This window comes from Leuciscus leuciscus (assembly GCF_965113295.1).
Source record: "Leuciscus leuciscus genome assembly, chromosome: 2".
Taxonomy (NCBI): Eukaryota; Metazoa; Chordata; class Actinopteri; order Cypriniformes; family Leuciscidae; genus Leuciscus; species Leuciscus leuciscus.
In genome coordinates this window covers 45111186-45125444 of record NC_138726.1, presented here as the reverse complement: position 1 = coordinate 45125444, position 14259 = coordinate 45111186, and the positions used below count along the sequence as shown (strand labels likewise).

The window sequence follows — 14259 nt, the reverse complement described above, 5'->3', positions numbered from 1 at the left end:
CTAGAGTCACTCGATTTTTATACTCTTTTTTTTTTTTTTTTTTTAGAGTACTTACATTTTAATTATGTATTGATATATATAGAAAGTTTAAACAATTTTGGGAAAAAGTTTTTATAAAATTCCTACCTACCCTTCCTTTAATGTTCAATAATATAATATTTGCCTTCATGTTCATTCAAATAAGATGTTTCCAGACACACTGTGCCAGGTTAGATGTCAGGGATGCCAAGCCGCATTGGTTATTGTTCTCTCATAACTGTTTGGAACATGTCATATTTGAATGTGTGTGAACTCAAATGAAACTTAAGAGCTACAAGAAATCATTTGGAACAAAATGAGGGTAACTAAATGATTTTTCAGACTTTTCCATTTTTGGGTGACCTATATTTTTAAATCGTTTCTTGGAAACACTAATTGTAGTCATTTACATGTTTGGTGTGTAATTTGTTTAGCTAAGACATTTTTAATGAGGACATTTTTAAACTATGACCGTTGTAATCGTAATCGTGCAGCTAGGTTAATGAGCTGATCTTTGCATTGATGTTCGAATTAGGTGGTGTTGTGCTGTTCTAAATGCTTTGAGAAGGAAGTGCAAACAGCATTTGGCGGTTAAGACTGTGAAGGCAAACAAATTGAGGAATGTGATAAAGCAATTCTCCACAGAAAGGCATTTCTTCCTCACGAGTCTCCTTGAAACAAAACATGCTCTGTAAATCTTGTGTGTGATGGACTAAATGATTCTTGATGTATTTCTCTCTACTTTTATTTATTTGCACTTCTTCTTAATTGTTATTTGTTGGCCACTACATTTCTTTGGTATGTAATTTGTTCACCAAAAAGCCTCTCCTGTGAATATAGGTCACTGGCTGTTGATTCAGTTGCAGTGGTGACCCATGGCTCTGTGTCACACCTTTAAAAGTCCCAGAGCACAATGGAACTTTAGACTCAGTCGGGCCGCAGCCATAGTTCAGCACACTGAGGTAGCGTTCTCTCATTTTCCCCCAGCCTGAGCCCTGAATGAAGCCTTTGTCACCCTCTCACTCACGCTGTCTCACCCACCTTTTCTCTCTCAGCCTCTCTCTCGTTCTCCTTCCACCCCCACTCTTCTGTCTATCCTCATAAATGAAGGAGCTAAAAGCCAGCAACAATATTCTCACCCACTCTGACCTTGAATCCATCCAAGTATGTCACTTTTCCAGGTTTGCCTGTATTCCAAGGTCTTAACTCTTACTTGGAGCGAAATCTCCCTTCCTGCGGTCCGGATCCTTCACTCCCATCTCCTCCCCATTTATGAGATCAGGCCAGCTCAAGGACAGATGTGTCCCAGCCTGCACCGGTGACCTCAGATACTAAAGGAAAACGTTCTGATAAGCCCTTTGTTCTTAGTAGGGGAGCTTTGTTTCTGCTTTGCTGTAGTGCTGAGGTGTTTTCTTAGCTCCAGATAAACTGAGTTTGTGTGTGTGGAGGGATAGATAAAGGAAACTTCAGTAGGGATAATACATATGTCAGTCAGCCAGTCAGTCAGTCGGGTTGTGTTGTTGAGTGGAGGCTCAAATCCTTGTCCAACAGTAGACAAAGGCAGTGCTGCAGAGGAGGGGGTTACTCAGGGCACGCAAACTCATTCTTCGCTCTTTTATGAGCAGCAGAAGACTGCGGCGCAAGCTTGGGTGCTTGAATGCATTCACTGACCACGAGTTACAGAGCTTTGAATACAACTGCTCATCAATCCCTGTTGTGTAGCTCAAATGAGAAGATATTGCGCTAGTCAAAGCAGATGTCCAGCAAAATGACCTAGAAAGTTCCCATGGCATATTATACGCGTGTATGTTTACACGACCCTTGCAGAATCTGTGAAAATGTGTGAAGACATAAGGAATCACACTAAGGCAAAAGAGTTTAAGTTTCCTGGAATGAGATGGGGAAGTTTCCTGAAGAGGATTTGGGTGGGAATGGCAGCTGTTAGGCCTCGTCTTGAGGAGGCCAATGGCGGGTTCTGGGCACTATGGGGTTTCCAGAGTGACCCACTGACTCTGCTTTTGATTGCTCTGGAATGAAAGCAAAGCCTGGGATAGCTGACTGTGTATGTATACTGTGTGTGCGTCAGGGCATGTTTGTGTTTTTTGAATGGATGTTCTGAATTGCATTCCCCTAGCTTTTGGCATTTGGTATTCATTTTTACATTGAATATGTATAAACACTTGCAGGGGAACAAATTGCTCTGAAGTGAGCCAGTTGGTAACATTATTATGTTTCGGACAAGGAAATAAGCCTAATGATAAATACTTGGCATGGTTTTAGTTTGCCTGAGGTCTTAAATTTCACTCCATGCTATAATAGCTCAGGAAAAGTGTTTATTCCAGTTTTGATTTGATTGGAAATTGCATTGTCTAATTCTTAACTTGCGTACACATAATTTCCATTTGGCTCAGTCTAGACATTTAAAATGTAACTTTTATAAGTAAAACTTAAGTAGGAATATAGTCCTTTCTCTGTCCTCTTCAATGGCTTTTTTCTTTTTTGGTGCGAATGCATTCCCACATACATGTGACTTATTTTCAACTCTTTCTTCGCTTCAGCTGTTGTGATGTCTGTTGTTTTTCCGTCAGGATAACCTCAGAGCGAAAGAGAGCCAAAACCCATGTTTACCACACTTCCTAGATCTGCCTTGGATGTCTTCGTCTCACACACTTCCTCATTATCCCACACCTCTCTTTCCATTTTTCCATGGCCACATTTCAAGTGTGCGTATGCAGTGCATCCTTTCCCAGTGGGATCAGAGACATTGTTTCAAATCAGCTGTTGAAGGAGTTTGTATGTGATGTTTTGGCTCAGGATATATAGTAATAAATCATATAGATCATATAAATCATACCACAGGTCACCCTTATACTCTGGGACTGTTTCTGTTCTGCGAACCTCTGGCTGCTCTCTGTTCGTGGTTTTCTGACTGGGGAAACCATTACAGGCATTGATAAATCAGCACTTGTTTTAGAGTAGTGTTCTTGGACAACCCTCCTCTACGAAAGGTCCCGCTGGGAAAAGTTGTGAATTACGGCTGAAAAATGTGTCCAAACATATATTGTAGGTCTTGTGAAAAATGTTATGACAAGTTCCCTTAAAAATACGTTTATTCAAAGACTTAACCCTCCCAGATTAGTGTCAGTCAAAATAAACTACTTATTCCAATTTTATGGAACATCATGTCATAAAATACAGCTTGATATGTCCATTCTGCACTCTTTTATCTATCACACGTTCACTCTCTCTGTCTGCATTTCACTTTGCCGCCAGCGTCCAAGTGTTTTCTATAAAAAGGGCAACTGTGTTCCCTGTGTTACCCATGTTTCTTTGCCTGTTGTGGGATAGGCAATGCTTGGTAAGACTCTTCTGGTTTCTAGGCAGCTCAGGCGGACCGTTCTTCTGTCCAGCTGTGGCATAATGGCGGGCAGTGAGCGACGCCCTGTTATTTATAGAGCGATAGAGGGGGTGACCTCATGCCGCCAGGGCTGATGCTGGGATTGGGAGACAGGGAGCCCATTCTTCACTGCTGCAGAGGTACGAGGTCCATATAGACCCTCTACTTACTGCAGATTGGTTTTCATGCGCATACTTTGATTAACGTGATGAATTCGAGAACTGATCTGATCCCTGATGTGTTGATGCAGGTAAACCTTTTGCATTGTTTAACAATTTAACCCAAAAAGTCTTTGTATGAGAATTCTCTTTGTATGTTGGATTTTTGCATGTATTATATATCAAGTTAATACATTAATGAGATAGCCAGCAGTGGGCTTCTGTATGATAGTGGGAAAATATTTATTTCATTTATTATTCTGGATCTGAATGCAGGACTTCTCCAATCATTTAGTCTGCTTGCCCGTCTCTTACAATCCACTACAAGCTTGCATCCAGATGTGCCTCCATCCAATCAAAAAATAATGGATAGAATCAAGTTTCCATCCTTTTTATTAAGTGTTTTTATAATCCATTTCACTTGGATCTGCGTCACAATATAGAATAAATTATTTGGACTTAAACGGCAAAATTTGTTTTACTTGCAGTGGCGGTGTGCTAGGCCGGCACAGTCCCCCCAAGGATTTCCTAATAATTTTCCTGTTTTTTTTTTTACTCAAAGTGTCGCTTTCATTAAAAATAAAAATGTTATTAAAAACCTAACTAATAAAATAAGGTTTAATAATGTTTTGATGGAGGAGGAGTCAATTGCACGCTCAGGAATGGCGCGCATTAGCGGATGGAGATCATATTGAGCTCATCAACAGCGACCATAATGGAGCGCTATTAAATATGAGAAAAAGATTGCGCAATTCAGACACATCTCGGAATAGCTTACAAGATAACAACAAACGTATTGTCCTCTTGTAATCTGCTATCGGTGAGTAGTTACCCATATCTCTTTGAAGATTCACTCATGTTAGAAACGTCAAATAATATAGATTTTAATATAAATTCATGTGCTTTGTTCGCCCTAGCCTAGTGGTGATGAAAAAGAGCAAATGTTGTTTTCGATCTTAACATACAGGCTAATGGGTTAAACAGGTGTCTTTTGCGCTTCATCTGCTTTTCAGTTCCTTGCACCATGTCAAGTTAAAAGACACATTCCTTCATTTACCTTACTCATTATGTAGGTGGAACTGTCCATAGACGCCTACATGTCTATGGGACTGTAAGTCGTTTCAATAAACCGCTATTGATTCAAATGGCTGATAATGTAATAATAAAGATGTTCAGCAAAATTGATACCATGCTTAATAACTGCATACTTTACTTTGAACTATTTAGCCCCCCTTAGCACCCTCCCCCCAAAAAACCTGGAGCCGCCAGTGTTTACTTGTTTTTGGACATGCTATTGAATATGCCTGGTGGATGGCCAAATGGAAAAATGTGTGGGTGAAATTTTGACTTGGGCCAGTAAGTAACCACCCCTAACCAACCTAGAAAATGTACCCTAGAAAACTAACTACTCACCGTAGCAACTAATTGTCAGTGCCTTGACAAATACCTATGTATAACAGAGTTATGCCCTCACTCAGGACTAGAGACATCATATGATCTTGGTCTTTTTTTAATGTTAACCTATTTAATACTAGATTGTATGCAGTGTGTAGTTCTGGGTCACCCCACATGTCCTTTGTGCTGAATTTAGCAAACATATTGTAGTGGGAGAGGTGAAGACTAACTTGCTTCATCACTGTCTGACACTAACAGACACCCCTCCCTCCTGCGGTCTCTGAGCTTGGGAGTGGAAATGCATTTTTCGGTACACTGACAGCATAACTAGGAATTGCCTTTCAAAGCCGTTATTGTATTAAAACTATTCCCATCCTGGGACTTATAATTTTCGAATCCTTCTCTTGTAATTTAAGGCGTTTCTCGCCTCCTTTAGCTAAAACGCAGACCGTATTTTATCTTGAAAAGGAGTGATTGGAAAGGAATCACAGTGGTGCCGTTTGTTTGCTGTAGCCTCTGCCCTCACTACTCATGTTGGGTGTTTTTATAAACAAAAAAAGTCTCAGGCAGAAAGTTCCCCCTAACATTCACCTCCTCAACCATATTTTCCAACAGGTCTCTTTTGAAGAATGGGTACGGAAAATCTTATTCTTCGCATGGCATGTAAGGAGTGGTCACTCCTGAGGGAGATTAAAGGAATGGGGAGACCGAAAGGGATTTGTCACGTAGGACTGTTCAACCCTCCATAAAGGTCTCTTTGTGAACTTTATTTCACGATCACCAGGGAGCAAGTCAGTGCTCATGCCCAAGCCAAACAAGCACTCGTATACACACACACACACACACACACACACACACACACACACACACACACACACACACACACACACACACACACACACACACACACACACACACACACACACACACACACACACACACACACACACACACACAGGTCTGATGGAACATAGGTGTGGTTGCAGTTATTTTTATCAAGCCTCTAAGGAGAACATGAGCTCAAGGGAAAGGAAAGAAAGAGTGGGAGAATGAGACTACTGGGTGGGCATACAGGAAGGGAGAGAGAGAGAGCGAAGGATGGAGGTTCAGTGAGGTCCATGTGGTGTGTGCACCAGCTGACGCCAACAGTTTGACAAAAGTTCTTCACTCTAGGTTTTCTAAATAATTCAACAAGATCTGAGAGCGAACACGCACGGTTGAAGTGCCATTACATCATGGCCCCGGGTACCCGTTAAACAGATTTAGTGGAGGATAGCGGGTGAATGCTCTTTTATCTTCTTCCCTCTCATTTTATTTTGGTTTCCCGGGCTTCCTCACAGGGAGTTTTGGAAGTTCTGAGCACTCTGGAATCTTATGAGGTAAGAAGGTGCGTGTGAGTTTGTTTTATTGCCAAGGGGGCACTCGTGCATGCCTGCCAACTATGTGAATTTGTTCTTTTTGTGCAATAGTGTTACATATATCCGGCCATAAAATATACCTGTTATGAGGGTTACCGGGCTTTTTCCAGTGAAGTATATGCAGCAGATTGGATTTTAGGGTGGAAAAAGGCTGTATTTGTTTTGAGTTTGATTAACTAATGGAAGGTCAGGCTACATCACTTCTCTCCTGCACCAATGCACCTGGAGAACATACTGTACACCGGTTTCATTTAGACTCGCACAGAAGGTTTATTGGATTTGCTGCATAAATTCAGGTCTGAGATGGTACACTCATTCAGTCAGTTGAAAGCCAAGTGGAAAAATAATTATTCAACCTGTGTCATCTGTGTTGCATGTACAAACAAACACATGCAACCTCTCAGAATTGAGATGAAGCCCCTGTGGTCCAGGCTGAAGGGCTTTGCGGATGTTGATTGTGGTATCCGTAGAAACAGTCTGTTTGGAGCAGATGGGAAGGAAGAATGGAGCAAGAAAGAGCAATGTCCTCAGCGAGGCTGTAATTGTGACCATACATCTGAATAATGTTTCCATTACATGCAACCAGCCATTTTGCATCTTAAACCAGCCAAATACATTAGAAAGACTTCAGCCCTCATTCACTGATAGACAGTCCTTCAGTCAGCATCTCTGAGTGATGTTATGTCTTTTCTCCTCAGGATGTGAAGAACAACCAGAGAATATCCTGTAGTGTATCCAAAAGTTATTTAAGGCTAGAGCCAACGAGTTAAACGCACTGCAAAAACTAGCCCAGCAGACTCTCTTAGATGGCCTGACATTGGACTCAGAAAGTCATTAACTGTATCTTTTAGTCTTGGGGATGGAATATTTCTGTCTTCATCTGCTCTTCTGTGTCCCAAAACCATCTCTGGTCTCTTTTGAAGTCTTTGCTCTTTCAGGTCACATGAGTTGACTAGTGAACCGCCTGCCCACCTGCAATCTGACTTGCTGATCTCCGCAGATTTCCACAAACATCCGTCATTCACAAAGTTGCCTGTGCATGTTTGGTTATTAAATATGTTTGGCTGATTTGATTATGCTTTCAGCAACCGGGTTTAATTATTTTATCCCTTATAAATTAATTTCACAGAAATCTTGCAGATTTTCACCCAAGATCAGCTCAGAAAATACAAAAACGTCTCCAGATTCTGTCTGGGTCTGCTTATGAGACAAAATCTTACTGAATATTTTGTGAAGTATGAACTCTACCCACATCCTGACACTCGCTGTCCCCCACTGAGCATTTTATTCAGGCTGCATGAATATTCCCTTTATGCCCCTCTGGACACGTTCTGTCTTTGATCTCCCCAAAAACCACGCTCAAATATTCCTGCAATGCTCACCGCATACGAACATTCACACACAACACATGTGCATCTGTTTACTCTACAATGCAGACCGACAGTTGGCATTGGATGAGTCTTACAAAAATGGTATAGTGTGTGAACATGTTTCAGAAAGATTTGGTTTCATTGTTGAAACACGGGGCTCACTTGTTACAAAATGGTGGCATGTCAATCCGAGCATGTTTTTTTTACTCTGAAGCAGAACCAGTAAACATACTCAAGACAAAGTCAAGAAAAAAATAGCCTGTTTTTGTGATGTGTTGCATGCTGAATATAAACCTATTTAAGACAATCTTCTGTCATATGCAGTAGGCTTTTATCATTTCTTAATTTTTCTCATGTTTTCTTGATTTTTAGTTTTACATTTATGCATTTGGCATACACTTTTATCCAAAGTGACATCCCTGGGAATTGAACCCATGACCTTGTCGTTGCAAGCACCATTTACTGTTTAAACTACTATTTTTAAGTTGCAGCTTAAAATAATGGAGTGTTTAATTCCATTAAATCCCATTGTTTAAACAAGAATGTCTGGCTAAGTGGCTATGTGATTTATTTACCATTTGGATGTAATTTTGAACCGCTCTGTAATCTAAATTAGATTTTATGGCAATCAAGTTTATACAGTAGTTCTCAAAAGTCCTGCTAATTCTCAATAGCCCACTTCTACTAACCATTTTTTATTTTATTGCATTTAAGAAAGGAAATACTCAATGTGGTTATATATTATATACTTTTTTTCTTTTTTTATAAATTATATAATATGTATTTTTTTGTGTGTTACACACAGAATAGCACTAAACACCAATATGCAAAGAAAAATTACATTGATTTGCGAGCTAGATTTAAAAATAACTATTAAAACTCGTGTATGAAACTATCTCTGGGGCCGAATATGGCCCTCAGGCCTGTAGTTTGAAACCCCTGGTCCGCAGCATGACGGTAGCTGCTGTAAAGAGAAATGTGACTTCAATTTGAAAGCTTTGTGGCATTAGCTGTGTATTTTGATGGATGGATTTGTGTGAAGAGAAATGGGATTTAATGTAAGACCTAAAACTGAATATGATACTCTGTTGTAATGTATGTGTCCGCCAAACATGAAGTGTGTGCGTTTATGTTAGAAGCTGAGATTTACATGTGCGTGACTGAGTGAAAGTTTGATTGTGTATGTTTTGACTGGGCTAATATTTTGTGTATGGGATTTACTTGGCTTTTGGAGCTGATCTTTGACCCTTTGTTCTATTTTATGTAGGAGGCTCCCTAATGACTTGGCATTGTGTGTCTGTACAAATGTTTGATGAATGGCTGTGAACTCTCTGCATATACAGTACTACATTGTATGTATATTTGACTTCCGACCTCTCTGTCCCATGTTTTTAAAAGAGGAAGTGGTTACATGTGAAATTGACAAGGCTGTGTGGGTAAACGTGCTTATCTGTAAGTAAGTTCTGTCAAGTGTGTGTGGGTTTCTCTGATTTAAGCGTTTAACCTCTATGTCCTCTTTGAGAGAGAATACGTGTTGCTATATGGCATTTTTTCTCCAGAGGACCTCAGAAAGTTTTTTTTTCTTTTTTCTTCTGTGGTGTGTGGACACAAAGCGCAACATTATATTTAACCTTGAACTGTTTTTGTCTTTTGCTTATAGATAGAAGATGGAGGAAAAGCAGCTCAGTGTAAGAAGTTGAGAGTGGGGGATGAACTGGTGAACATTAATGGATCTGCTCTCTACGGCTCCCGTCAAGAAGCTCTCATCCTCATCAAAGGTTCTTACAGGATTCTCAAAATCGTTGTCCGAAGGTATGGAGACACAGATACACATTCTCTGATTTAAGTTTTGGACACGTTTACTGTTGTTCTGGGAATTTTCAAGGGTGAAATTCAGAAATTTAATTTGGTATCCACATGATCAGGAATTTCGTGTGGGGGCGAAATAATTCTCTGTGCAGATTTTGCCTCGGGTTCGATATGTCATGAAAATTTGCTGCGTTGACCAACAGAAGGCTGCTTGGATTGAAAGTGACTTCTGTGTGAGCTTCATACATTGCTACACTATTCAGGGTTTCTGCGTGTCTTAAAAGTCTTAACCACTATCCAAATTAAGGACTTAAAAAGGTCTTAAATCAGAGCAGAACATCTTAAATTTATTAAGTCATGATGACATTAAATGTTGCATACATTATAAAAAATTCATATATTTCCTCACTATTTTATAATTCAATTATCTAAACACATTTAAACCAAGATGCATTCATTTGAGATCTTGAAAAATTTAACAAGAACAGATGTCATTGAGTTATAAAAACTTTCTGAGGCCGTTTGCAGATATTTGTTTGTTTTAATCATTAATAAAACAAATAATTTTCACAGAAAACAAAACTTCATATTTTATGTCGTTGTGTATCTCCAGTAAATGCATTTTAATTTAAGAATCTTTAGACTTTTACACTGAAAAACAAACTGGAAGACAAAAATACTAAGGGAGAAAATAACTTGTTTGCAGTGTGAACAGAAGATACAGTAAAAGATATTTCCATATTCTCGTGGTTGGGAGCAGAGGTATTCATACTTCTCTGTGAAATGTATTAAAAAGGAATGGATATCTCCCTAGACATTTACATTTACAGAACATATTGACTTCAGTTTATTGCTTAAAAATTCTTTACTTGGTCTTAAAAAAGTTTTAAATATACCTTCATTAAACCTGCACAAACCTTGCTATTGACAATAGACAATGGTTGTTTTTTTTGCCCACCAAATTTCGTCCGGAATGTTATTGTACCTTTATATTGAAGCTGCCATTTTGACACGCATAGCATATATGCTAACTTAAGATGCGGTCACATTTACCTTTTAGCTAAATTTTGTTGACGAAATCCAGTCTTTTCAAAAGGAATCCACACGATAAGAATTTTGCATTAGGGGGAAAAATCCCTGTATAGATTTTGCATTGGGTTCAGTTTGTCATGCAAATTCGCTGTGTGTTGACCAACATAACTAATGCGATTGCACCTTTATAGTAAAATTGCCATTTTGATGTAGACACTCAGACATGCACACATATAAGCTAACTTAAGATGCGGTCACATTTACCATTTATTAGTGAATTTTTATAGACAAAATCCAGTCATTTCATGCAAATTCACCACTTTGAAGGGTTTGCAAGTGATTACTGTGCACGCTTCAAACATCACTTTACTATCAATAATATACAATGTACAAAGTTTCGTTTTAGTAAAACTGACATTTTGACTTCTGAAACATCACACCTAGAGGATGTGACCAGGATATGCAGTGTTTCGCTGTGAGAGAGCATCTGCGCTGTGGCTAAATCCACCAGTAGCCTCTGATTATGTGTCAGTTGTTTTTTTTAGCTGGTGTGATGCAAGCTGACATCAGCAGAGTTTGGCAGACAGGAGAGCTTTGTTACCCATGATAGATAAAATTGACTGACACACCCTGTTTGACTCACTCACGGTAGCCTGATCTAGAATCAGATCTTCTGATGTCAATATTACTCCTAGTTATCAGGACATGCATGTTTGAGCTGTATCCAGGTCAGTGTTGGTCCGACCACAGGGGTTTTTCCATTTCCAGGCATGTGGAAAATCAAAGTGTCATGTGATAGCGCCTCACTGTGGCTGTGTGCAGAGGCGCAGTTGAGGCGTCTAACCAACACATGCGCACACTCGCAAACATTTGAAGAATTTTAGTGATGCACTCACATGCAGTTGGTGATAAATGTTTACCTTTTATTGCTAGATTTATGTGTGCTGGGTAAATGAGGTGCTGTGTTGTTGTTGAGTCTGGACTGGACGTCCAGTCGGCTGAGTCCTGCACATTCCAGTGTGTTGAGGCCTCACTGCATTAGTAGCTACCAGACAGCTGAGTGTACGTCCCACACTCCTCCCTCTTTCATCTTCTTTCTCCTCTCTCATTTATTTATACTGTCCTCCCTTCCTCCCACTCAATAAAGCCACAATCTCCTCTCTTCATTCTTTTCACCAACAGTCTCAGTAAAAAAAAAACTTTCATAAAGCTTTCATAACCTCATTCTCTAGCTTAAATATTCTGTTACCACATTCTCTAACATCGATCTGTAGCCTCTCAGCATTTTCTAACTTGTATAACTCCATTTTTATGTCCTGTTTATGTTTATAATTTTAAAAACCTTATTTTTTATATGTGTTGTTACAGACATGTGATGCACATTTGTTGTGCAAGTGTTCAAGAAAATGCAATAAAAAAAGTATTACAAAAACCTTATTTTTAGAAAAATAATCTATCTCTGTTGAGCCGTATGACAGTTGGTCGGAAGTGATGGTTTATAGTTATTTATTTAAATATTAGTATGTTTTTTTTTACACACGCCTATTATTTCACTTCAAAAGACATTAATTCATCAACTGGGGTTGTATGGATTACCGTCATGTGTGGTTTTTGAAGCGGCAACTTTTGGGATAACTATTGACTTTCATTATAGGCATCATTATATATTATCCACTTTCGTTATATATATATATATATTATTTTCCTAAAAATCTTCATGTGTGTTCATCTGAAGAAAGAAAGTCATATATATCTGGGACAGCATCGAGACATTTTTGTGTGGAGTATCCCTTGAATCCCATTTTATAGGCTCTCAACAGTTTATAACTTTTGAAAAGCTTATTCTCTAACCTGATTATTCTATAACATCTAGGGATGCACAATATATTGGTATAATATCAGTTATATAATACCTGCCGGTATTAGAGATTTACATTTTACATTTCTAAATTTTACATTTAGATTACAAATGCTGTTATCTAACACATTTTTACTAACATTTTAGCAAATCTCTAAATATCCATTATTCTTTATTGCATAATATACATTATAATTTTCAATATAATTGTTTTTTATTTATTTAGACTAAATTACATTTTTAATATCTACCATACTACTGGTATCAGCTAGAATTGTATTATTGATGTATTCCTAATAAACACATTCTTGAACCTCTTAAGTATGCTTTAACCCGTATACCCTTATTCTAAAGCCTTTAAACAGTTTCTAACTTTTATAATCTCATTCTCTTGCTTCAATACTCTAACTTCTATGACCTCATTTTATAATCTCTCATCATTCTTTAACCTCATTCTCAAACCTCTTGACAATCATCTAACCTCTTGACATTCTCTATTTATCTTATCTGTTGTAAATAAACCAATTCAATATGCTGTTTATTTTTGTTCATACTCAAACACCAACCCCTCACTCACAAGATTCTCAAAACACAAGAATTCTCGTGAGAATATATATATATTTTTTTTACAACAAAACACAACGTACTTGAGTGCACTTAAGGTAGAAGAATTCAGATTTACAGTCTCAGACTATAAACATGCTTTTAGCCAAAGAAAAATCTGAACTTTTAAACCTCCAGGTTTAGGATAGCCATCCAAACACCAGCTCTGCAGAAGCTAGCCACAGAGTCAGAGGTTCAGGAGTGAGGGAGAGGAGTGTAGAGATGGAAAAAATTCCTTTTCTTTTTACATCCGTTTATTTGGCTGCAAGTCAGAAATGCTGCAGTCTTTGTGTTATTACCCTGCCTGCGGTTTCTCTCTTGCTGTGGTTTTCTAGGGAGCACATCCTACTGTGTGTGTGTGTGTGTGTGTGTGTGTGTTGTATTTTTCTGTTTGTGGGTTTGATCCCTAGTCACACCAGTGGAACTGTGCCGGAGGCTCTTGAAGGAATCAGATTTGATTGTTGTATGCGGATAGACTGTTGCTGTATATGTTGTCTTTTTGCATGCAGCCTGTTTTTGTATAAAACTAATTGGTTGGATTGGTTAGAATGCATGTTTATTCATGCTTGGCAATCAATCTAACTTAGGTACTGCTGTGTCATTGAAGAAGATCAGTGCCGTTGCCGCCATGTTTTAAACCGTGTCTGCATTGTGAGGACATTCAAATGGCTTTACCGACTTTTCATAGTCACTGTTCCTCACCTTTAACCTTTAGCAAAAAAATCACTATTGACTTTTCTGCATTATCGAGAATAGTTGTATCAGCTTTCTGTTGTTGCTTGTGTGTGTGTGTGTGTGTGTGTGTGTGTGTGTGTGTGTGTGTGTGTGTGTGTGTGTGTGTGTGTGTGTGTGTGTGTGTGTGTGTAAACGAGAATCTTCATTTCTGGGTTATGGCTAAAAGGAAGGGGCTTAAGTATGACTTTGTGTATGTGAGGTTTTTGTTTGTTTGTGTGTGTGTGTGTGTGTGTGTGTGCATCTTTGGACGTCAATAGAGGTCACATGCATCACGCAGGGCTCATTTCCACCTCCATTTCAAGGCCAAGGAATGTATGACTATTCAGTCAGCACGATAGAGATGTTTTTTTCTGTGCGTGTGTGTGTGTGTGTGTTTAATGACAACCTCCCTGCCAATCATTAGAGATTTAAAATGATACCAGCTAGTAACTGAGACTTGAGCCATTGATAGGCAGTTATTGAGAGA

General features: G+C 38.8%; 1 protein-coding gene across 5 annotated transcripts in view; it reads left to right on the top strand.

Annotated features, from left to right (window-relative positions):
• shroom4 (shroom family member 4) overlaps positions 1–14259 on the top strand; it is a 50228-nt gene that overhangs the window by 10359 nt on the left and 25610 nt on the right. For 3 of the 5 annotated variants that reach the window (XM_082158759.1, XM_082158757.1, XM_082158756.1), the window contains exon 2: positions 9417–9568. In XM_082158759.1, coding sequence (XP_082014885.1) covers positions 9417–9568 — 152 coding nt within the window. Of the gene's footprint in view, positions 1–3543; positions 3666–6108; positions 6348–9416; positions 9569–14259 lie in introns of those variants that run through there. The other 2 variants (XM_082158760.1, XM_082158758.1) reach the window with 2 other exon arrangements.